The following is a 26,118-nucleotide window of genomic DNA, read 5'->3' on the forward strand; positions in this document are numbered from 1 at the left end:
CACAAGTTCTGACTGAGCTCAATTGTCATGAAACGCATATACAGCGATGAGTTTCTCTCTCTTTCATACAAACTTATATTGTTGGCATTTTATAACAGGTGATGATACGTGTAACAGTATAACTTTAAACCGTCCCCTCGCCCCGACACGGGCGCGAACCAGGGACCCTCTGCACACATCAACAACGGTCGCCCACGAAGCATCGTTACCCATCGCTCCACAAAGGCCGCGGCCCTTGCAAAGCAAGGGGCAACACTACTTCTAGGTTTCAGAGCAAGTGACGTAACTGATTGAAACGCTACTAGCGCGTACCCGCTAACTAGCTAGCCATTTCACATCCGTTACACTCACCCCCTTTTCAACCTCCTCCTTTTCCGCAGCAACCAGTGATCCGGGTCAACAGCATCAATGTAACAGTATAACTTTAAACCGTCCCCTCGCCCCGACCCGGGCGCGAACCAGGGACCCTCTGCACACATCAACAACGGTCGCCCACGAAGCATCGTTACCCATCGCTCCACAAAGGCCGCGGCCCTTGCAAAGCAAGGGGCAACACTACTTCTAGGTTTCAGAGCAAGTGACGTAACTGATTGAAACGCTACTAGCGCGTACCCGCTAACTAGCTAGCCATTTCACATCCGTTACATACGCATAAATAAGGGAGTACTACAGTAACTAACTCTCATTGTAGTAGATGTGAGTTTCTCTTTCAAACAATCCCCTGGTCTTGTACACAGCTAATAGCTAACATTCGCCAAAGCAAGCAAGCTACTGATGAAGATGAAAAATGATCAGGCCTACTGTACATCTTACTGTTGAAATTATTGTTGAAAAAAAACTAGTCTGGGTTGGAACTGTTTCTGTTAATACAATAATAATTGTTATTCTTAACTGGAATAAACTGTTTGAAGCAAGATAAGTTTTGAGGCAAACACAAACACACAGTTCTGGGTTGCTCATGTACAGCAGGAAGTGGTCTCCTGTCTGACTGAGAAAGCAGTAGATGTTCTGGTTGTAACGGCTGTCTAATGCCTCCTCCTCGGATGAGGAGGAGGAGTAAGGGTCGGACCAAAATGCAGCGTTGAATGTAGACATAATGATTTAATGAAATTGACAAGACGAACACTGACACGAAATACACTTGAAATAAGCTACAAAACAAGAAACGACGTAGACAGACCTGAACTTGAGAACTTACAGAAAGACACGAAGAACGCACGAACAGGAAAGACTAGCCAAACGAACGAACAAACGAAACAGTCCCGTGTGGTGCGACATACACAGACACAGGAACAATCACCCACAAACAAACAGTGAGAACAGCCTACCTTAATATGGTTCTCAATCAGAGGAAACGTCAAACACCTGCCTCTAATTGAGAACCATATCAGGCAACACATTCAACCCAACATAGAAACACATAACATAGACTACCCACCCAGCTCACGTCCTGACCAACTAAACAAAGTAAAACAAAGGCAAATAAGGTCAGGAACGTGACACTGGTCCAGTTTGGCACCACATACCTATGTGAGTCAGGGTTCTCAACTCTGACATACTTATAAAACAAGTACAGAAACAGTTTCAAGGCTGAGCATGACCTCAGTGTTGCACTGTCAAAAATAGAGCCCAGAATAGACATGCTCTCATTAGGACTGTGTGTGTGTTTTCTGGTCTACATCTGTGTGATGTTATCAATCAGTTTATTCTAGTTCAGAATATAAAAGATGCATTGTGTTTTAACAGCAACAGTTCCAACCTAGACTTTCTTTCAACAATCATTTCTACAGTAAGATGCACAGTAGGCCTGATCATTTTTCATCTGTACTGTTACTTAGGGTTGCACTATCAAAAAGCCTGTGTGTGTGTTCTGTTATTCATCTGTGTGATGTGATCAATCAGTTTATTCCAGTTCAGAATGAAAATGATTTATTGTATTTTAAAAGCAACAGTTCCAACCTAGACAGATATGTAAGAGTGTTTTTAATGGGGGAAATAAACATGAGTAGATATTTAGTTTTTGTCTATATAGCATTTGTTTTAGGCATAAGGGCAATGAAATGTACCGATTATTTATGTATAGTTGCATATTTTCCTAAGCTTGGGTCCCATGAAAACACATTATTTCTAATATGGGTCCCAGTCTGAACACTATATCCCGCTGCACACTATACTATATACTATGCACTACACTGTACACTATACTATACACCATACTATACACTACGCTATACAATAAACTGGGTGGTTCAAGCCCTGAATGCTGATTGGCTGACAGCCGTGGTATATCACGGGTATGACAAAAAATGTATTGTTACTGCTCTAATTAAGTTGGTAACCAGTTCATAATAACAATAAGGCACCTTGTGGCTAGCACTACAAATTGACAACAGACTTTCAGCACGCTTATAGGAATTCATCAAGCACAGCACTTACACAAATTACAGATTGGCTGAGAGAAATTGATGAAATAAAGATTGGTGGGGCTGTTTTGTTAGACTTCAGTGCGACTTGACTTGACATCATCGATCAGTCTGTTGCTGGAAAAACGTATGTGTTATGGCTTTACATCCCCTGCTATATTGTGGTTAAAGAGTTACCTGTCTAATAGAACACAGAGGGTGTTCTTTAATGGAAGCCTCTCCAACAAAATCCAGGTAGAATCAGGAATTCTCCAGGGCAGCTGTCTAGGCCCCTTTTAAAAATCTTTACTAACGGCTTTGGCACATTGGCTTAGAGTAAAGCCAGTGTGTCTATGTATGCGGATGACTCAACACTATACACGTCAGCTGCCACAGCGACTAAAATGACTGCAACACTTAACAAAGAGCTGCAGTTAGTTTCAGAATGGGTGGCAAGGAATAAGTTCAAAAACTAAAAGCATTGAATTTGGGACAAATCGTTCAGTAAACCTCACCTAAATCTTGTAATGAATAATGTGGAAATTGTGCAAGTTGAGGAGACTAAACTGCTTTGCGTAACCCTTGATTGTAAACTGTCATGGTCAAAACATATTGATACAACAGTAGCTAGGATGGGGAGAAGTTTGTCCATAATAAGGTGCTGCTCTGAATTCTTAACAGTGCTATAAACAAGGCAGGTCCTACAAGCCCTAGTTTTGTCGCACCTGGACTACTGTTCAATCGTGTGGTTAGGTGCCACAAAGAGGGACTTAAGACAATTGCAATTGGCTCAGAACAGCTGGCCCTTGGATGTACACAGAGAGCTAACATTAATAATATGCATGTCAATCCCTCCTGGCTCAAAGTGGAGAAGAGATTGACTTCATCACTACTTGTATTTGTGAGAGGTATTGACATGTTGAATGCACCGAGCTGTCTGTTTGAACTAATGGCGCACAGCTCGGACACCCATGCATACCCCAAAAGACATGCCACCAGAGGTCTCTTCACAGTCCCAAAGTCCAGAACAGACTATGGGAGGAGCACAGTACTACATAGAGCCATTACAACATTAGATTTAAGAAACGGATAAAAATACACCTTATGGAACAGCGGGGACTGTGAAGCAACACAAACATAGGCACAGACCCATGCATACAAACACACGATAACATACGCACTATACACACACGTACACATGGATTTTGTGTTGTAGATATGTGATAGTAGAGTAGGGGCCTGAGGGCACACACTTAATGTGTTGTGAATGTATTGTAATGTTTTTAAAAATGTATAACCTTCATTTCACTGGCCCCCTGGATGAAGGCAGCAGCTAATGGGGATCCATAATGAATACAAATACTGCACACCTGATTCAAATCATCAACTCATCATCAGGCTTTGATGATTTGACTCAGGTGTGTAGTGCTAGGGCAAAAAAAGTGTGCACCCCTTTGGGTCCCCAGGACCAGGATTGAGAACCACTGCACTATACTATATACTATACACTACACTATACTCAAGCAATAAGGCACGAGGAGGTGTGGTATATGGCCAATATACCACGGCTAAGGACTGTTATTATGCACGACGCAACGTAGAGTGCCTGGATACAGCCCTTAGCTGTGGTATATTGGCCATATACCACAAACCCCAAGGTGCCTTATTGCTATTATAAAAAGGTTACCAATGTAATTAACAGTAAAAATAAATGTTTTGTCATACCCGTGGTATACGGTCTGATATACCACAGCCAATCAGCATTCAGGGCTCAAACCACCCAGTTTATAATATACTATACACTATACCAGGGTTATTTGACTCTTACCCTATGAGATCCGGAGCCTGCTGGTTTTCTGTTCTACCAGATAATTAATTGCACCCACCTGGTGTCCCAGGTCTAAATCAGTCCATGATTAGAGGGGAACAATGAAAAAACGCAGTGGAACTGGCTATACTATACACTATACTAAATACTATACACTATACTTCACAGTAACACCTGTGTCCAGATTCAAGCTTTCGTTTGCACCTGTTCGTTTGCCGAGGAAATAAAATGGAAAAGGAAAGCAAATTATGTTAATGTTTCTATAAAGACAGTTCCATGTCTTTCTTTTCTGTATTTTATTCCCCTCCTGAAAATAAGCTGCAAATATTGCACAGGTGCAAGCCTTATTTTAGCATGGATTTACTTGTATTTTTGTGCAAATGTCATGTTAGTGGCTGAATCCTGTACTATGTATGGCCCTAAAGGGTTCATCATACTGTAGTCCAAAACGTGTATGCGTACACACAGCAGTGTTCTAGAATATTGGCTTTCATACTTTTCGAATTCTCAACTCAGCTCAAGCAATTTCTCCAACTGTCATCACATTCAAATGAATAGAGTACTCGTACCGGGAGACGGGTTGGAAATTGTGGCGGCCCTGTGGCCGAACTATTACGTCTCAGCTTCCGTGGACTATGATTTATGCTTAAGAAGCTAGCTCTGTTAAGACTACAGATACAGGCTAGAACTCTTTGAAAACACTGTCAAAACAATGCACTCCAAATTAACAATGGATGTTTCTGGTACACTAAACCCCATTCACAATTGTGTGCACAATGCATGCTCTTTCTACACAGTTGGTTCTCAAGTGGAAAAGGGCATCACATAAATAACTAAACAAAAGAATCAGGACAGAGAGAAAGAACAGGCAACAGAAATATTTGATTAAAGAAACACTACAGAGGTGTGAGATGCCATATCTGTCATGCATAACCCTAACACATACACCTCATACCTCGTTGTGTGTTTGTTATATTGACATGGATGGGAACTGTACGTTGTATGTGTTTTTTAAATATTTACTCAGTGTATAAATATAAGCAGTGTAGTGTATTGTCTTTGTGTGTTTCTGTGTTGTGCTGACACACCCCTGATGGTCTAGTATTTTGTATCTTTTCCCCTTAGGAAGCCAGCCAGCCTCTGAACCTGACCTCCAAGCCCAAGGGGATGGACATTGGGAACATCCCCAGCCCGCAGGCCTTTGAGCTGGGCACGTTGACACTGCAGGGGGGGTACAGACCCAGAGACAACCATAGAGACAGCCCCTCACGACCTGCACTTAACCTGGGTCAGTCTGCACACACACATTAATGCTACACACACACAACACCTACATACTAGAGGTCGACCGATAATGATTTTTCAACACAGATACTGATTATTGGAGGACCAAAAAAAGCCGATACCAATTAATCGGAAGATTTATTTTTTAAAATGTATTTATTTGTAATAATGACAATTACAACAATACTGAATGAACACTTTTATTTTAACTTAATATAATACATCAATAAAATCAATTTAGCCTCAAATAAATAATGAAACATGTTCAATTTGGTTTAAATAATGCAAAAACAAAGTCTTGTAGAAGAAAGTAAAAGTGCAATATGTGCCATGTAAAAAAGATAACGTTTAAGTTCCTTGCTCAGAACATGAGAACATATGAAAGCTGGTGGTTCCTTTTAAAATGAGTCTTCAATATTCCCAGGTAAGAAGTTTTAGGTTGGAGTTATTATAGGAATTATAGGACTATTTCTGTCTATACCATTTGTATTTCATATACCTTTGACTATTGAATGTTCTTATAGGCACTATAGTATTGCCAGTGTAACAGTATAGCTTCCGTCCCTTTCCTCGCCCCTACCTGGGCTCGAACCAGGGACACATTGACAACAGCCACCCTCGAAGCATCGTTACACATCACTCCACAAAAGCCGCGGCCCTTGCAGAGTAAGGGGAACAACTACTTCAAGGTCTCAGAGCGAGTGACGTCACCGATTGAAACGCTATTAGCGCGCACCCCGCTAACTAGCTAGCCATTTCACATCGGTTACACCAGCATAATCTCGGGAGTTGATAGGCTTGAAGTCATGAACAGCTCAATGCTTGAAGCACAGCGAAGAGCTGCTGGCAAATGCAGGAAAGTGCTGTTTGATCGAATGCTTACGAGCCTGCTGCTGCCTATCACCGCTCAGTCAGACTGCTCTATCAAATATCAAATCATAGACTTAATTATAACATAATAACACAGAAATACGAGCCTTAGGTCATTAATATGGTCGCATCTGGAAACTATCATTTCGAAAACAAAACGTTTATTCTTTCAGTGAAATACGGAACCGTTCCGTATTTATCTAACGGGTGGCAACCCTAAGTCTAAATATTTCTGTTACATTGCACAACCTTCAATGTTATGTCATAATTATGTACAATTCTGGCAAATTAATTACGGTCTTTGTTAGGAAGAAATTGTCTTCACACAGTTCGCAACGAGCCAGGGGGCCCAAACTGCTGCATATACCCTGACTGCTTGCACGGAACGCAAGAGAAGTGACACAATTTCCCTAGTTAAAAGAAATTAATGTTAGCAGGCAATATTAACTAAATATGCAGGTTTAAAAAAATATACTCGTGTATTGATTTTAAGAAAGGCATTGATGTTTATGATTAGGTACACATTGGTGCAACGACACTGCTTTTTTCGCGAATGCGCTTGTTAAATCATCAACCATTTGTCGAAGTAGGCTGTGATTCGATGAGAAATTAACAGGGACCTCATCGATTATATGCAACGCAGGACAAGCTAGATAAACTAGTAATATCATCAACCATGTGTAGTTAACTAGTGATTATGTTAAGATTGATTGTTTTTATAAGATAAGATTAATGCTAGCTAGCAACTTACCTTGGCTTCTTGCTGCACTCGTGTAACAGGTAGTCAGCCTGCCACGCAGTCTCCTCGTGGAGTGCAATGTAATCGGCCACAATCGGTGTCCAACAATGCCGATTACCGATTGTTATGAACACTTGAAATCGGCCCTAATTAATCGGCCATTCCGATTAATCGGTCGACATCTACTACATACCTCCTTCCACTCATGACATTATTTACCTTCAGGCATGTCAACACTCTGTGTGTGTTTGTGTGAGAGAGTTTGTTCCCCCTTTGACTTTAGGACTTTTGCTCTATCAGCGAGTCTGTCACCACCCCCACTCTCCCTCTGAAACAATAAGTGTACTCTGTTGTCTTGACATTTGCAACACTTTGTCGGTGCCCTGCACATCTGAGCATCTAATGACGATTTGTACCTCCTTTAATTCCCTCTCTCTCTCCTCCTTCTCTCTCTCTGCAGGATTTCTGGGAGAGGGGGATGTGGTGACCCAGGCCATCCATGATGCCCAGCAGCTGCTGCGGAGTCATGGGCCGGGCGGAAGAGAGCGGGAGCGAGAGAGAGAGAGCACTGTCAGGATGGTAAGCCATTGTCCAAAGACACACAGACTCTCAGACCACTGCCCTTGTCAGTCTGTCTTTATGGAGGAGTGTGTAGCCTCCTCTAAACACCCATCACACACACAGACTGGCAGGCTAAGGGCTGTGGCTGGGTTCAGGGCCAGGTTTAGGGTTACAGGGAGCCGTGGTCTCACAGTGGCTATTATAGACTGGAGAATGTCTCAGCTACGCACACACACATACACACACACTGAGAATGTCTCAGCCATGTCCTCCAGCAGGAACAGCAGCTGCTGTAAACTCACAACAGTGCTCTTAGAACACCATGGTGGTGACTCACCTTTCTCCTTTGTCCACTGTAACACACCACTCCCCTCCTCTCCCCCTTCTCTCTGCCTTCTCTCTTTCCTTCACCCTTCTTCCTCCTCTCCTTTCCAGACACATAGAAAAACAGAGTTCGGCCAAGTGTGTTTTAAATGTAGACTTTTCATGGACTCCACAATGGCAACAAAAGCTCCAAGACGAGTCCATTCTTCAGCAGTAACAATGTCATTGTTGTGGAGCATATGGTGCCATCATATGGGAGAGTTCTTGTCACCCTAATTTCTTGCACCCCTCCTCTCCTTCTCTCCTCCTCATCCCTCTATTATTTCCTTATTTATTTTATTTAAAAAAAGATGTTTTATTGAATATTCTAAACATACAATATACTTGCAGTGAAGCCGCTCAACAACTACATCATACCAGTCATCCAACAGACTCCCATTCAGAGCGACACACAGAAAGAAACATACAGGGTCAATGCCCTGCTCAAGGGCACGTTGACATATCTCCCAACAGGCTAAAAAACGTGAACCCGAACCCTCCAAGATCCCCCCCACAGTTCCCCAATAGCTGTCCCTCAACCATTCGAGACCCCTCCCACAGTCTCCCCCCCAAAGAATAAAAAAATAAATAATAATAATTCCTCACCCCCAAGAACCCCCCAATGCACCAACCAAGAGAATGAACTAAAGAGAAAAAATAACAATGCAAAAAAATATTTAAAAAAAACAACATTTTAAACATAGGACATCAAGGACAACTAAAATCATAACAGCAATGCCAACTGTATGTGTTAGTGTGCATGTCTGGCACTATTACATGTATGTGTGTGTTCTTGTATGTGTTTATTTGAATGAGAGTGTGTGTATATGCATGTGTACAAACACCTGCACGGCATCAGTCTCAGGCAAACCGGCATTAATTGTAAAAACACTGCCCCTCAGTGTCATTCAAACATACTTTTCATGTTTTTTATTAAAAAAAATCTTTGACCATCATTCTCTCTCTCACACAGCAACTCCACTCCCACTTGTCTCCAATTCCACATCCTAACCCTCAGCTTCCCTCAGCCCATCCCATCTATCTCTGCTGGCCACCCACTTCGGGTTTTTAAGCAACACATATCTTTCAACTATGCTGTGATGTTTAACGTACAATTTCAATCTATCTAATCAAATAGAATCCACAGATTGCGAGTTGAAGATAAATACTTTTACTAAGAGTATTAGTATATTAGTAATTGACTGACCCAGTCTCTCCAGATCTCCTAACAGTACTATTTCTAGGGTCAATTTTAGATCAATGCTATGCAGTTTCAGCCATTCCTGAACCTGAGACCAGAAACAGGCTACCTGAGGGCAATACCAAAATAAATGGTCTATTGATTCTGTATCCTCACAACAAAATCTGCAGAGCTTCGATGATTTTATGCCCTAAATATTCAACATTTTGTTGGTGGCAAGAATTCTTTATAATAATTTTAGCTGAAAAGCACGAAGTCTTGAATCTTGTGTTGTTTTATATATAGTGGGGCAAAAAAGTATTTAGTCAGCCACCAATTGTGCAAGTTCTCCCACTTAAAAAGATGAGAGAGGCCTGTAATTTTCATCATAGGTACACTTCAACTATGACAGACAAAATGAGAAAAGAAAATCCAGAAAATCACATTGTAGGATTTTTAATGAATTTATTTGCAAATTATGGTGGAAAATAAGTATTTGGTCACCTACAAACAAGCAAGATTTCTGACTCTCACAGACCTGTAACTTCTTCTTTAAGAGGCTCCTCTGTCCTCCACTCGTTACCTGTATTAATGGCACCTGTTTGAACTTGTTTTCAGTATAAAAGACACCTGTCCACAACCTCAAACAGTCACACTCCAAACTCCACTATGGCCAAGACCAAAGAGCTGTCAAAGGACACCAGAAACAAAATTGTAGACCTGCACCAGGCTGGGAAGACTGAATCTGCAATAGGTAAACAGCTTGGTTTGAAGAAATCAACTGTGGGAGCAATTATTAGGAAATGGAAGACATACAAGACCACTGATAATCTCCCTCGATCTGGGGCTCCACGCAAGATCTCACCCCGTGGGGTCAAAATGATCACAAGAACGGTGAGCAAAAATCCCAGAACCACACGGGGGGACCTAGTGAATGACCTGCAGAGAGCTGGGACCAAAGTAACAAAGCCTACCATCAGTAACACACTACGCCGCCAGGGACTCAAATCCTGCAGTGGCAGACGTGTCCCCCTGCTTAAGCCAGTACATGTCCAGGCCCGTCTGAAGTTTGCTAGAGAGCATTTGGATGATCCAGAAGAAGATTGGGAGAATGTCATATGGTCAGATGAAACCAAAATAGAACTTTTTGGTAAAAACTCAACTCGTCGTGTTTGGAGGACAAAGAATGCTGAGTTGCATCCAAAGAACACCATACCTACTGTGAAGCATGGGGGTGGAAACATCATGCTTTGGGGCTGTTTTTCTGCAAAGGGACCAGGACGACTGATCCGTGTAAAGGAAAGAATGAATGGGGCCATGTATCGTGAGATTTTGAGTGAAAACCTCCTTCCATCAGCAAGGGCATTGAAGATGAAACGTGGCTGGGTCTTTCAGCATGACAATGATCCCAAACACACCGCCCGGGCAACGAAGGAGTGGCTTCGTAAGAAGCATTTCAAGGTCCTGGAGTGGCCTAGCCAGTCTCCAGATCTCAACCCCATAGAAAATCTTTGGAGGGAGTTGAAAGTCCGTGTTGCCCAGCAACAGCCCCAAAACATCACTGCTCTAGAGGAGATCTGCATGGAGGAATGGGCCAAAATACCAGCAACAGTGTGTGAAAACCTTGTGAAGACTTACAGAAAACGTTTGACCTCTGTCATTGCCAACAAAGGGTATATAACAAAGTATTGAGATAAACTTTTGTTATTGACCAAATACTTATTTTCCACCATAATTTGCAAATAAATTCATTTAAAAATCCTACAATGTGATTTTCTGGATTTCTTTTCCTCATTTTGTCTGTCATAGTTGAAGTGTACCTATGATGAAAATTACAGGCCTCTCTCATCTTTTTAAGTGGGAGACCTTGCACAATTGGTGGCTGACTAAATACTTTTTTGCCCCACTGTATCAACTCATACACCCTGTACCGTGGAATCGGTACATAAAACATTTCTTCCCAACTATTTTGCAATCTGTATGGCACAGTTGTCAACATCCTGGTCCGCAAATGAAACTGGTATACTTTCCTATTTATGCTGTTTTTATTCCTCCGCCAGTTTTGATCCTTTATATTGGGCAGACAGACCAGTTCCCTACCTCCTCCCGCTGCCTCCATTTTTGGGGTACTGCTGTAATCAATTGGTTGTACTCTTGGATTGAGCAGACCTTCCCGTACAATTCTGATAACTCCATGAAGGACATAACTCTACTATTCCAATTTACAATATCATTTAAGAACAAAATACCCTTTTCAAACATCTTTCCTATAAATACAGGTATTTTATCAACCAGCACAATTGAGTAGCCATAATATTTGTTGTAATATTTGTTCTCTTTTCAGGGGGATGAAATTGAAATTGTAGCCAGTCCTGCAATGCTCGTTTGAAAAAGAGATACTTTGAAAAAAGTATAATTTTCAATTAATCGAAAATGAGACATGGCAATCTGCACAAAGGCAATTTTTACACAATCGATGAGCTTTTATTAGTAATCCACTTGAACCATTTAGGGTTCCTTTTGAATAAATGAACCTTTTAGAGAGAGGTTTAGTGCTTTTATATTTAATAATCTCAACCCACCCAACTCATTCATTATATAGATACAGTGGGGAGAACAAGTATTTGATACACTGCCAATTTTGCAGGTTTTCCTACTTTATCATAGGTACACTTCAACTGTGAGAGACGGAATCTAAAACAAAAATCCAGAAAATCACATTGTATGATTTTTAAGTAATTCATTTGCATTTTATTGCATGACATAAGTATTTGATACATCAGAAAAGCAGAACTTAATATTTGGTACAGAAACCTTTGTTTGCAATTACAGAGATCATACGTTTCCTGTAGTTCTTGACCAGGTTTGCACACACTGCAGCAGGGACTTTGGCCCACTCCTCCATACAGACCTTCTCCAGATCCTTCAGGTTTCGGGGCTGTCGCTGGGCAATACGGACTTTCAGCTCCCTCTAAAGATTTTCTATTGGGTTCAGGTCTGGAGACTGGCTAGGCCACTCCAGGACCTTGAGATGCTTCTTACAGAGCCACTCCTTAGTTGCCCTGGCTGTGTGTTTCGGGTCGTTGTCATGCTGGAAGACCCAGCCAAGACCCATCTTCAATGCTCTCCCCTCAATACGGTGCAGTCGTCCTGTCCCCTTTGCAGAAAAGCATCCCCAAAGAATGATGTTTCCACCTCCATGCTTCACGGTTGGGATGGTGTTCTTGGGGTTGTACTCATCCTTCTTCTTCCTCCAAACACGGCGAGTGGAGTTTAGACCAAAAAGCTCTATTTTTGTCTCATCAGACCACATGACCTTCTCCCATTCCTCCTCTGGATCATCCAGATGGTCATTGGCAAACTTCAGACGGGCCTGGACATGCGCTGGCTTGAGCAGGGGGACCTTGCGTGCGCTGCAGGATTTTAATCCATGACGGCGTAGTGTGTTACTAATGGTTTTCTTTGAGACTGTGGTGCCAGCTCTCTTCAGGTCATTGACCAGGTCCTGCCGTGTAGTTCTGGGCTGATCCCTCACCTTCCTCATGATCATTGATGCCCCACGAGGTGAGATCTTGCATGGAGCCCCAGACCGAGGGTGATTGACCATCATCTTGAACTTCTTCCATTTTCTAATAATTGCGCCAACAGTTGTTGCCTTCTCACCAAGCTGCTTGCCTATTGTCCTGTAGCCCATCCCAGCCTTGTGCAGGTCTACAATTTTATCCCTGATGTCCTTACACAGCTCTCTGGTCTTGGCCATTGTGGAGAGGTTGGAGTCTGTTTGATTGAGTGTGTGGACAGGTGTCTTTTATACAGGTAACGAGTTCAAACAGGTGCAGTTAATACAGGTAATGAGTGGAGAACAGGAGGGCTTCTTAAAGAAAAACTAACAGGTCTGTGAGAGCCGGAATTCTTACTGGTTTGTAGGTGATCAAATACTTATGTCATGCAATAAAATGCAAATGAATTACTTAAAAATCATACAATGTGATTTTCTGGATTTTTGTTTTAGATTCTGTCTCTCACAGTTGAAGTGTACCTATGATAAAAATTACAGACCTCTACATGCTTTGTAAGTAGGAAAACCTGCGAAATCGGCAGTGTATCAAATACTTGTTCTCCCCACTGTAGGTATGTTTTATTTTGTCTGGTTTAGCGTCCCAGATAAAGCGAAATATTTTTTGCTCATATGATCTGAAAAACAAGTCATCAGGAGTAGGCAGCGCCATAAGTAAGTGAGTAAACTGAGATATGACTAAGGAGTTAATCAGGGCAATTTTTCCATAAATAGACAGGTAATTTACCTCTCCATGGTTGCAGGACCATGTCCATTTTGATGAGTTTTCTATTGAAATTCATTGTGGAGAGCTTATTTATATCTTTTTTTATATGAATACCAAGTATGTCTACTTCAGCATCAGCCCATTTTATAGGTAAACTGCAGGGTAATGTGGAAGTTGTATTTTTTAAAAGATCTAATACGTAATATTGTACACTTATCATATTTAGGTTTTAGTCCAGAGAGTACAGAAAAGGTATCTAGATCTTCAATGAGACATTGCAGGGATCTAGCCTGCGGACTTAATATAAAACTTGGGTCATCGGCATACATGGCCACCTTTTGTCATGATCGTCGTATGGTGGAAGAGAGGAGGACCAAAGCGCAGCGTGGTTAGAATACATTCTTCTCGTTTAACTTCTACTTCCTCCCAATCCCGGATCCGGGAGCACCCCCATCAGTAAAAAAGATGACTAGCATAGCCTAGCATAGCGTCACAAGTAAATACTAGCATCTAAATATCATTAAATCACAAGTCCAAGACACCAGATGAAATATACACATCTTGTGAATCCAGCCATCATTTCTGATTTTTAAAATGTTTTACAGGGAAGACACAATATGTAAATCTATTAGCTAACCACGTTAGCAAAAGACACAACTTTTTTACTCCACCATTTTTTTCCTGCATAGGTAGCTATCACAAATTCGACCAAATAAAGATATAAATAGCCACTAACCAAGAAACAACTTCATCAGATGACAGTCTGATAACATATTTATTGTATAGCATATGTTTTGTTAGAAAAATGTGCATATTTCAGGTATAAATCATAGTTTACCATTGCAGCCACCATCACAACTCTCACCAAAGCGACTAGAATAACTACAGAGAGCAATGTGAATTACCTAAATACTCATCATAAAACATTTCTGAAAAATACACAGCGTACAGCAAATGAAAGACAAAGATCTTGTGAATCCAGCCAATATTTCAGATTTTTTAAGTGTTTTACAGCGAAAACACAATATAGCATTATATTAGCTTACTACAATAGCCAACCACACAACAGCATTGATTCAAGCCAAAAATAGCGATAACGTATAAACCAGCAAAAGATATTAATTTTTTCACTAACCCTCTCAAACTTCTTCAGATGACAGTCCTATAACATCATATTACACAATACATATAGAGTTTGTTCGAAAATGTGCATATTTAGCGGCACAAATCGTGGTTATACAATATGAATAGTAGCCAAAATGCAAACAAAATGTCGGGAGAAATCTTGGGAGAGGCACCTATTCTAATCGATAACTAATCATAAACTTGACAAAAAAATACAGGTTGGACAGCAAATGAAAGATACATTAGTTCTTAATGCAATCGCTGTGTTAGATTTTTAAAATTAACGTTACTACAACATACAGCGTGCGTTAAAGCGAGACCGCACCTAGATTAATGGCAGAATATGAGTTCTACATTTTTCAACAGAACAACGAATTAACATCATATATAGTTCTTACTTTTTGATGAACTCCCATCAGAATCTTGGGCAAGGTGTCCTTAGTCCAAAAGAATCGTTGCTTGGTTGTAGATTGTCCTCTTCAACGTTCAAATTAGCAGTAAACATTAGCCATGTGGCAAAGACGTGTCCGACTCACTAAAACGCAGTACAAATAAATATCCGAAAATCGCAATATACCGATATAAACTGATATAACTCGGTTTAATATAACAACATTATGATGTCTTTAACACCTATATCAAATAAAAACAGAGCCGGATATATCTAAGAGCTATAAAGGGAGCTTTCTATAGCGATAGCCAGAGGTCCTTCCTGCGTCAGAGCGAAGTGAACAAAGGCCGGACCCCACGTTCCCAGGCCATTTATAACCTCTCAGATCTGCCTAGAAACACCATTTCAATTCTCACTATTCGCTGACATCCAGGGGAAGGCGTATGAAGTGCATCTCAACCAATAGAAGACAGGCAGATTTATAAACTGACCTGAGAACAGCTTGCAGAATTCAGCATTCTCACATCCTCATAGGAAAAATGCTCCAACTCGAGTTCTGTTTTACTCACAGATATAATTCAAACGGTTTTAGAAACTAGAGAGTGTTTTCTATCCAATAGTAATAATAATATGCATATTGTACGTGCAAGAATTGAGTACGAGGCAGTTTAATTTGGGAACGAAATTATTACAAAGTGCCAACAGCACCCCCTATTGATTAAAGGTTAATGACACGAAACGAAGAACACTTTACAAACTAAACAAAACAACAAACCGACGAACGTGAAGCTATATAAACAATGTGCTAACATGCAACATAGACATAGACAATAACCCACAAACTACCCAATGAATATGGCTGCCTAAATATGGTTCCCAATCAGAGACAACGATAGACAGCTGTCTCTAATTGAGAACCAATCTAGGCAACCATAGACATACATACACCTAGACTAGACACTGCCCCATAAACATACAAAAACCCCTAGACAATACAAAACACATACATCCCCCATGTCACACCCTGACCTAACTAAAATAATAAAGAAAACAAAGATAACTAAGGCCAGGGCGTGACACCTTTTTGTTTTTAAGTCTTGGATTTCTAATCCTCTAATGTAGTTATTGGATCTGATTTTAATAGCTAGCATTGATGGCCATAACGAATATATATGGTGACAGCGGACACCCTTGTTTAACTCCTCTTAACAATTCAAAAATCTCTGAGAAGTAGCAGTTATTTACTCATTTACACCTGGGGTTGCTATACATTATTTTTTACCCATTTTATAAGAGAATTACCGAAATTGAACAAATCCAGGCATTTATAAATAAAATCCAGTCTTACTTTATCAAATGCCTTTTCAAAATCCACTATAAATACCAGGCCTGGCGGCTTAGATGTTTCATGATGTTCTATTATTTCTAGTAGTTGTCGTATATTATCTCCAATGTATTGTCCATGTAAAAAACCTGTCTGATCAGGATGAACAGAACTTTGTAAAACCCTTTTAATTCTGAGTGCTATGCATTTTGCTAGTATTTTTGCATCACAACATTGAAGTGTAAGGGGCCTCCAGTTTTTTAGATAGATTGGGTCTTTATATTTGCCATCTGGGTCTTGTTTTAATAATAGAGAAATCAGACCTTCCTGCTGAGTACCTGACAAACTACCATTTCTATAGGAGTAGTTAAAACAATCTAACAATGGAGCTTTTGGTATATCAAAAAAGGCTTGATATACCTCTGCCGGTATGCCATCAAGCCCTGGGATTTTTCCAGACTGAAAGTATTTAATAGCCTCAAAGTTATTCATCTGTAATTTGGCCTTCGCACAGATCTTTCTGTACTTTGTTAATTTTCCATTTTTCAAATTATTTGGAAAGAATTCCTTACCGTAATCTTCATTCAGTGGGAGAGGATGAGACGGAAAAGAGAATGTCTGCCTAAAATAATTGGCTTCCTCTTTTGAAATATAATTCAGAGAATCATAGATGACTCCGTATTCAGTAACGAGTTTCTGCAAATTATTTTCGTTAGCGTTCCTGTACTGGAGATTCAGGAAGAATTTTGTGCATTTTTCTCCATATTCCATCCAGTTTGCTTTATTTTTGTAATAGATTACATTAGATCGTTATTGAATAAGTTCCTCAAGTTCTTTTTGTTTTTCCTCTAACTTATTTTGTATATCTGTAGTATTGTTTTTATTGCTATTTACCTGTACTATTAGTTCATGGATTTTCCCATGTTAATCTTGTCTCTTTAGCCAGAAACTGCTTTTTTATTATTGATGAATATTGAGTTGAATGACCTCTAAAGGTACATTTAAAGGTATCCCAAACAATAAGGGGATTTGCTGAACCTATATTATACTGGAAAAATTCAGTTATAAACTATTTTGTATTAGTTAAAAATAAGTTGTCCTCCAGTAAACTTTGATAAAATTTCCAATATCCCCGTCCACGTGGAAAATCTATAAGAGCAATGTGAATGCCAATTAGATTATGATCCAATCGCATTCTGTTTCCTATTAAAACTTTTTTAACCCTTGATGCAAGAGAGAAAGAGACAAGAAAGTAGTCAAGACGACTAGCTTGATTAAGTCTCCTCCATGTATATCTCACTAGGTCGGTGTTTTTAGTCTCCAAATATCCACTATTTCTAATGTGTCCATAATATTTCATTTCCTTAAGGGTACGGTGACGATAGTTTGTAGAGTGATCACCTTTACAGTCCATTGAGGTACTTAACACTGTGTTGTCGTCTCTTACCTCTTATTTCCTGCCTTTACATTTACAGACCCGTCTTTAAAGGTCAAGAACAGTCATTCTGATTCCCATGTAAAATAGCCTTTTGAGAAACTAAAATACCAACCATAATATGCAATTTTGTTTGATATTTTCTTTTTCATGGCTAACTACCAGGAAGTTGGAAAGACCGGCTGAGTGGGCGTGGAGCACATATTCATGAACTCGCCTTGACTGACAGCTCTTTGAAACACCTATGTCAAGCAACTTGGATGCAGTGTTGCAGTAAAATCATCTCAAGCATATTTGGTGATACTCAAACAACATTGAAATTGCATCAATGATGTCCATTTTTAATACATCGTTTTGGCATGTCTCTTATGATGCGGTTCACAGCAGCACTGACGGATGTGTTGACATGACAACTGCGCCAGAGTTTTGAACGACCCTTCCCCCTCTTTTGTTCCATGCTTGCGGAAGACCTAGCTAACCAGTAACTACCCAACATATGTTTCCCTTTCATCTGTGTCTGATAAGTATCTTTGCCATAGGTGAATAGGGTAAACTTTTTATTATGTTTGCTGACACCCTACAGTCAAATTTTGGCACTAATATAGTAGCAATTTGGCTACAGTTGAAGTCGGAAGTTTACATACACTTAGGTTGGAGTCATTAACTTGTTTTTGAACCACTCCACAAATTTCTTGTTAACAAACTATAGTTTTGGCAAGTCGGTTAGGACATCTACTTTGTGCATGACACAAGTACTTTTTCCAGCAATTGTTTACAGATTATTTCACTTATAACTTACTGTATCACAATTCCAGAGGGTAAGAAGTTTGCATACACTATGTTGACTGTGCCTTTAAACAGCTTGGAAAATTCCAGAAAATGATGTCATGGCTTTAGAAGCTTCTGATAGGCTAATTGACATAATTTGAGTCAATTGGAGGTGTATCTGTGGATGTATTTCAAGGCCTACCTTCAAACTCAGTGCCTCTTTGCTTGACATCATGGGAAAATCAAAAGAAATCAGCCAACACCTCAGAAAATAAATTGTAGACCTCCACAAGTCTGGTTCATCCTTGGGAGCAATTTCCAATCCCCTGAAGGTACAGCGTTCATCTGTACAAACAATAGTACGCAAGTATAAACACCATGGGACGACGCAGTCGTCATACTGCTCAGGAAGGAGACGCGTTCTGTCTCCTAGAGATGAACGTACTTTGGTGCTAAAAGTGCAAATCAATCCCAGAACAACAGCAAAGGACCTTGTGAAGATGCTGGAGGAAACAGGTACAAGCGTATCTATATTCACAGTAAAACAAGTCCTATATCGACACAATCTGAAAGGCCGCTCCGCAAGGAAGAAGCCACTGCTCCAAAACCGCCATAAAAAAGCCAGACTACGGTTTGCAACTGCACATGGGGACATAGATCGTACTTTTTGAAGAAATGTCCTATGGTCTGATGAGACAAAAATAGAACTGTTTGGCCATAATGACCATCGTTATGTTTGGAGGAAAAAGGGGGGAGGCTTGCAAGCCAAAGAACACTATCCCAACCGTGAATCACGGGGGTGGCAGCATCATGTTATGGGTTTGCTTTGCTGCAGGAGGGACTGGTACACTTCACAAAATAGATGGCAACATGAGGCAGGAAAATTATGTGGATGTATTGAAGCAACATCTCAAGACATCAGTCAGGGAGTTAAAGCTTGGTCGCAAATGGCTCTTCCAACTGGACAATGACCCCAAGCATACTTCCAAAGTTGTGGCAAAATGGCTTAACTTCTCTGGGATATGTGGGACGATAGCGTTCCACTTGGCCAAAAGCCAGAAAAAATGTAGCGCGCCAAATTAAAATATATTACTATAAAAATCAATCTTTCATGAAATCACACATGAAAGACACCAAATTAAAGCTACACATGTTGTGTATCCAGCCAACGTGTCTGATTTCAAAAAGGATTTACGGGGAAAGCACACCAAACAATTGTTAACTCAGTACATAGCCACAGAAAAACACAGCCATTTTCCCAGCAAAAGATAGTAGTCACAAAAAGCAGAAATAGAGATAAAATGAATCACTAACCTTTGATGATCTTCATCAGATGACACTCATAGGACATCATGTTACACAATACATTTATGTTTTGTTCGATAATGTGCATATTTATATCCACAAATCTCGGTTTACATTGGCGCCATGTTCAGAAATGCCTCCAAAATATCCTGAGAAATTGCAGAGAGCCACGTCAAACAACAGAAATACTCATCATAAACTTTGATGAAAGATACATGTTTTACATAGAATTAAAGATACACTTGTTCTTAATGCAACCGCTGTGTCAGATTTCAAAAAAACTTTACGTAAAAAGCACACCATGCAATAATCTGAGACGGCGCTCAGATTTAACAAAATTTCTCCGCCATGTTGGAGTCAACAGAAATTACATCATAAATATTCCCTTACCTTTGATCATCTTCATCAGAATGCACTCCAAGGAATCCTAGTTCCACAATAAATCGTTATTTTGTTCGATAATGTCCATTACTTATGTCCAAGTAGCTACTTTTGCTAGCATGTGTAGTAGACATGTCCAAACGCTCACGCAGATGCAGGCAAACGTCGGACGAAAACTTCAAAAAGTTATATTACAAGTCGAATAAACTGGTCAAAGTAAGTAGAGAATCAATCTTCAGGATGTTGTTATCATATATATCCAATAACGTTCCAACCGGAGCATTCCTTCATGTCTGTAGAAGTTATGGAACGCAAGGCGATATCATGAGGAAAGCGCGTGACCAGGAACTGGCAATCTGCCAGACCACTGACTCATTCTCCTCTCATCCGGCCCCACAACACAGTATTAACTTCATTCAACATTCTTCCGACTGTTGACAGCTAGTGGAAGGCGCAGGAAGTGCAAACAGAACATTACAGGGAATTGAATAGGCGATGAGTTTAACATCGACCAGCCTCAGAATACTCACTTCCTGTTTGGATTTTTTTCTCAGGTTTTTGCCTGCCATATGAGTTCTGTTATACTCACAGACATCATTCAAACAGTTTTAGAAACTTCAGAGTGTTTTATATCCAATAGTAATAATAATATGCATATATTAGCATCTGGGACAGAGTAGGAGGCAGTTCACTATGGGTACGCAATTCATCCAAAAGTGAAAATGCTGCCCCCTATCATAAAGAAGTTAAGGACAACAAAGTCAAGGTATTAAGAGTGGCCATCACAAAGCCCTGACCTCAAGCAAGGATGCCTACAAACCTGACTCAGTTACACCAGCTCTGTCAGGAGGAATGGGCCAAAATTCACCCAATTTATTGTGGTCCGCTTGTGGAAGGCTACCCGAAACGTTTGACCCAATCTAAACAATTTAAAGGCAATGCTACCAAGTACTAATTGAGTGTATGTTAACCTCTGACCCACTCGAAATGTGATGAAAGAAATAAAAGCTGAAATAAATCATTCTCTCTACTATTAGGAATTGTGAAAAACTGAGTTCAAATGTATTTGGCTAAGGTGTATGTAAACTTCCAACTTCAACTGTATATAAACCACCCCTCTCTGCAAACACGCCTTCTCCGATGTTGGTTACAAGGCAGCACTTCTTTAAATTAGGAAAGAGAATATCATGTTACCATTGGTGTATTAAAATGAGAGTTAGGTTGATGTTTTTTTATTTTATTTAACCTTTATTTAACTAGGCAAGTCAGTTAAGAACAAATTCTTATTTACAATGACGGCCTACCAAAAAGCCAAAGGCCTCCTGCAGGGACGGTCTGGGATTAAAAGTAAAATATAAATTTAGGACAAAATGCACATCACGACAAGAAAGACAACGCAACACTACATAAAGAGAGATGTCACCCTATCTCCTTAATAATCCCCCCTCCTAAAGCCAAGTGTTTGACATGGAGGGGACAGTAACGTTATAATCAGACTTTATCAGTGTCGAAGCAACAGTCATTATTCATACTTTGATCATTGTACTTTGATCTTGTTTCATCCAAATATCATCCAATTTCATTAAAAACATGATTTTGACTGTTCATGAACTTTAAACACCAGCTGAAATGAGAGGCATCTCCCTCACTCACTCACTCATTGACCCAGGTTTGTTCGACAAAAGCAATGTCGCAAAAATATTGTGTAATGGAAATAGCAGATATAGGATAATTTTTATAAAGATCAACAACATTTTTAATCATTTTTATTTAACAGGGGTAGATTTTTATTTTCTCTAACTTTCTTTATTGTGACAAATGATGATGGAAACTGTATTTTTCGAATAAATGATATCTGAATCATTTTGAAGGTAGCTTACCGCCTTGTAACCAACATCGGAGAAGGCGTATTTGCAGAGGGGCGTGGTTAATATAGCACTATAAAAAGTATGCTTCTTTGCAGGACAAGATTGCCTTGCCTTTCTGGTTGGCTGGTTGCAAGTTTCACCATCCAATTATTTCAGATCTACAGGAGAGCAATATTCACCATGGCATGGACCGTGGCGATACGTTAGCACATGAGAATTATTAGAATATGGCAAATATTAGTACATTATTGCATTCTATCCATGCTGGCTTTCACAGGCTACCTGAGACATGAAACAGATATAATGCCTTTAGAAAGTATCCGTACCCCTTGACTTATTCCACATTTTGTTGTCACAGCCTGAATTCAAAATGGATTTAAAAAATGTTTATTATAATTTTTTAAAACCTTTTATTTATCTAGGCAAGTCAGTTAAGAACAAATTCTTATTTACAATTACGGCCTACCCTAGCCAAACCCGGATGACGCTGGGCCAATTGTTCGCTTCCATATTGGACTCCCAATCTCGGCCAGATGTGATACAGCCTGGATTGATATTTTTTCTCACCCATCTACACACAATACCCCATAATGACAAAGTAAAAACATGTTTTTAGAAATATTTGCAAATTTATTGAAAATGAAATACAGAAATATCTAATTTACAAAAGTATTCAATGCATGTTAGAATCTCCTTTGGCAGTGATTACATCTGTGAGTCTTTCACATTATTTTTAATTCTTTATTCTTCAAGCTCGGTCAAGTTGGTTGTTAATCATTGCTAGACAGCCATTTTCAAGTCTTGCCATAGATTTTCATCAAAACTGTAACTAGGCCACTCAGGAACATTCAATGTTGTCTTGGTAAGCAACTCCAGTGTATATTTGGCCTTGTGTTTTAGGTTGTTGTCCTGCTGAAACGTGAATTTGTCTCCCAGTGTCTGTTGGAAAGCAGACTGAACCAGGTTTAGCTCTATTCCTTTTGACAAGCATACCCATAACATGATGCAGCCACCACCTTGAAAATATGAAGTGATGTGTTGGATTTGCTCCAAACATAACACTTTGTATTCAGGACATAAAGTTAATTTCTTTGCCACATTTTTGGCAGTTTTACTTTAGTGCCTTATTGCAAACAGGATGAATGTTTTGGAATATTTTTGTTCTGTACAGGCTTCCTTCTTTTCACTCTGTCATTTAGGTTAGTATTGCGGAGTAACTATAATGTTGTTGATCCATCCTCAGCTTTCTCCTATCACAGCCATTAAACTCTGTAACTGTTTTAAAGTCACCATTGGCCTCATGGTGAAATCCCTGAGCGGTTTCATTCCTCTCCGGCAACTGAGTTAGGAAGGACGCCTGTATTTTGTAGTAACTGGGTGTATGGATATACCATCCAAAGTGTCATTAATAACTTCACCATGCTCAAAGGGATATTCAATGTCTGTTAAAACATATATATATTTTTTTTTTAAACCCATCTACCAATAGGTGCCCGTCTTTGTGAGATATTGAAAAACCTCCTTGGCATTTGTGGTTGAATCTGTGTTTGAAATTCACTGCTCGACTGAGCTCCAGTTAATAGTATGTGTGAGGTAGTCATTCAAAAATCATGTTAAACACTATTATTGCACACAGAGTGAGTCCATGCAACTTATTATGTGAGGAAGTGAAAGGGGGATACCTAGTCAGTTGCACAACTGAATGCATTGAACCGAAGCATTAATCGAAGTCCACATAAACGGTGCCCGGGAAAGTTGTTGTTGGGGGATAACCGCCTTGCTCAAGGACAGAAACACAGATTTTTCCCACCTTGCCGCTTCAGAGATTCGAACCAGCAACCTTTCGGTTACTGTCCCAATGCTCTTAACCGCTAGGCTGAATACTTATTAACACAAGACATTTCAGCTTTTTTAATGATAGTAAAAATGTCCAAAAACATAATTTCACTTTGACATGATGGTATATTGTGTGTATGCCAGTGATACTATATCTCAATTTAATCCATTTTAGAACAAGGCTGTAACTTAACAAAATGTGGAAAAAGACAAGGGGACTGAATACTTTGTGAAGGTACTGTAGGTGAGGGAATACAGGCTTTTTATTAATGCGCAATTTGCCTGAAAGGGTAATGGAAACACTTCAACCATTTCAGTTTATTCGACGCTGTAGGTTTGTGAGGGGAAAAAATATTTTGGGGTGTGTTGTCTTTACGTCCAGCTGTTTTTATTGAAAGAAGATAGTTCCATGGAAACGCACTATATGCACACTTTATAAATGTCACTGGACAAGTTAATGGAAACATAGCTACTCACGCACGCACAAATACACACAGATAATGTTAAATGCTCTCTTCAGGCCTGTTTATCTGCAGCAACATTCACATTCCGTCTGTCTTCTCTTAAAGTGTAGGTCTGTGTGTGTCAGGTGGGTGTGTGTAACTCTGTCTCTGTGTGTTAAAGTGTAGGTCTGTGTGTGTCAGGTGGGTGTGTGTAACTCTGTCTCTGTGTAGGAGTATAAAGTGGCTGGACACAGCAACAGGCTGCCACCCCCAGACCGGGGGGAGGATGGACAGACCCTCCAAACCAACGAGGACCATCACAGCAGCGACTCTGAGGGTAGGCTGATTTCATGATGAAATTATTTTCTCCTTTTGTTAGTACTTTCATTTTATTATTTTGTGTGAAGCACTTTGTTAACTTGTATCGAAAGCGCTATACAAATACAGTTATAATTATTAGGCCCCCCAACACTACCTGATAAAAAATAACATGGGAGTGGGCAAGCGTCTCCTTTAGCTACACTGATACAACATGGACGATGCTTGTCCGGTATTTGTTTTCTCCTTTCCTGTTTTTACCAGTGAAGTTGAGTGAAAGTAGATGTTATGTTGGCCACTGACTGGCTGTCCCACCATTCTCTTCCCCTCCTGCAGGCCCCCTATCTGCTCCTGGTGTGGGGGTGTTTGCGGAGGTTCGCGGCCCCCCCTCCTCCGTCCACATCAAGAGGCCCATGAACGCCTTTATGGTCTGGGCCAAAGACGAGAGGCGACGTATACTACAGGCCTTCCCTGACATGCACAACTCCTCCATCAGCAAGATACTGGGTGAGTCCACAAACACACGCACAGGGGACATAAAGCATGCACAAATTGCTCCTCAGGGATTAATGACACGTAAAATGCACACACATGCTGTCAGTCAATGTGCACTGTGTGTGTTTATATATAGTCTTTGTATACATATTGTGTGTGTGTCACCCGCTGTAGTCCTGGCACAGTAGGGCATGTGAGGCCACAATCTGCCACCTGCTTCCCCTGGCGACAGGAACCTCCTACCACGCACCCACCCCCTCCACACACACACTGCCCGCACCCCTTTCCTCTGACCAAACATTCCATTCCATTGTGAAGCACTGGAGACACTCAAGCCATCGCTCCCTCCTCATCTAACGTAGCCAACCCCTTTCTCTGTAGGTCACTGGAGGTCTATGTCCAACTAGGAGAAGCAGATGTACTCTTTCACACACTAAGTCCTCTGTTCTTTAGTCTGACATTGTCTTCCTCCCGCCAGGAACTAGATGGAAGTCTATGTCTAACCAGGAGAAGCAGCCCTACTATGAGGAGCAGGCCAGGCTGAGCCGACAGCACCTGGAGCGTTACCCCGACTACAAGTACAAGCCCCGCCCCAAACGCACCTGCATCGTGGAGGGGCGGAGACTCCGGGTGGGCGAGTACAAAGCCATGATGAAGAACCGGAGACAGGAGCAGAGAGGGGCATACCCACACAGGTAACACACACACCTGCTATTATGCAGAGAGCTCTTAGTGAAATGAAACAATATAAACTGTTCCCTTCCCACATGCTTTTTCTGTAAGAACACAAACAAACCCACTGTGGTTAAATAGAAGTGCAGGGCTACAGATGGTTATGTTAGTCTCTCATAGTGATTAAAACTCTGCTCTATTGTTCTCTGATTGTAAAACTGCACTTGAGTAGCAGTAGATTTTAGTG

The 26,118-nt window shown here is 40.5% G+C and overlaps 1 protein-coding gene across 1 annotated transcript in view; it reads left to right on the top strand.

Moving 5' to 3' along the window:
- LOC120065153 (transcription factor SOX-13-like) overlaps positions 1-26,118 on the top strand; it is a 71,252-nt gene that overhangs the window by 42,480 nt on the left and 2,654 nt on the right. Inside the window, exons 9-13 of the mRNA XM_039015924.1 lie at positions 5,356-5,518; positions 7,584-7,702; positions 24,618-24,723; positions 25,041-25,211; positions 25,678-25,894. Coding sequence (XP_038871852.1) covers positions 5,356-5,518; positions 7,584-7,702; positions 24,618-24,723; positions 25,041-25,211; positions 25,678-25,894 — 776 coding nt within the window. The remainder of the gene's footprint in view (positions 1-5,355; positions 5,519-7,583; positions 7,703-24,617; positions 24,724-25,040; positions 25,212-25,677; positions 25,895-26,118) is intronic.

This window comes from Salvelinus namaycush, chromosome 20 (genome assembly GCF_016432855.1).
Source record: "Salvelinus namaycush isolate Seneca chromosome 20, SaNama_1.0, whole genome shotgun sequence".
NCBI classification, from domain to species: Eukaryota; Metazoa; Chordata; class Actinopteri; order Salmoniformes; family Salmonidae; genus Salvelinus; species Salvelinus namaycush.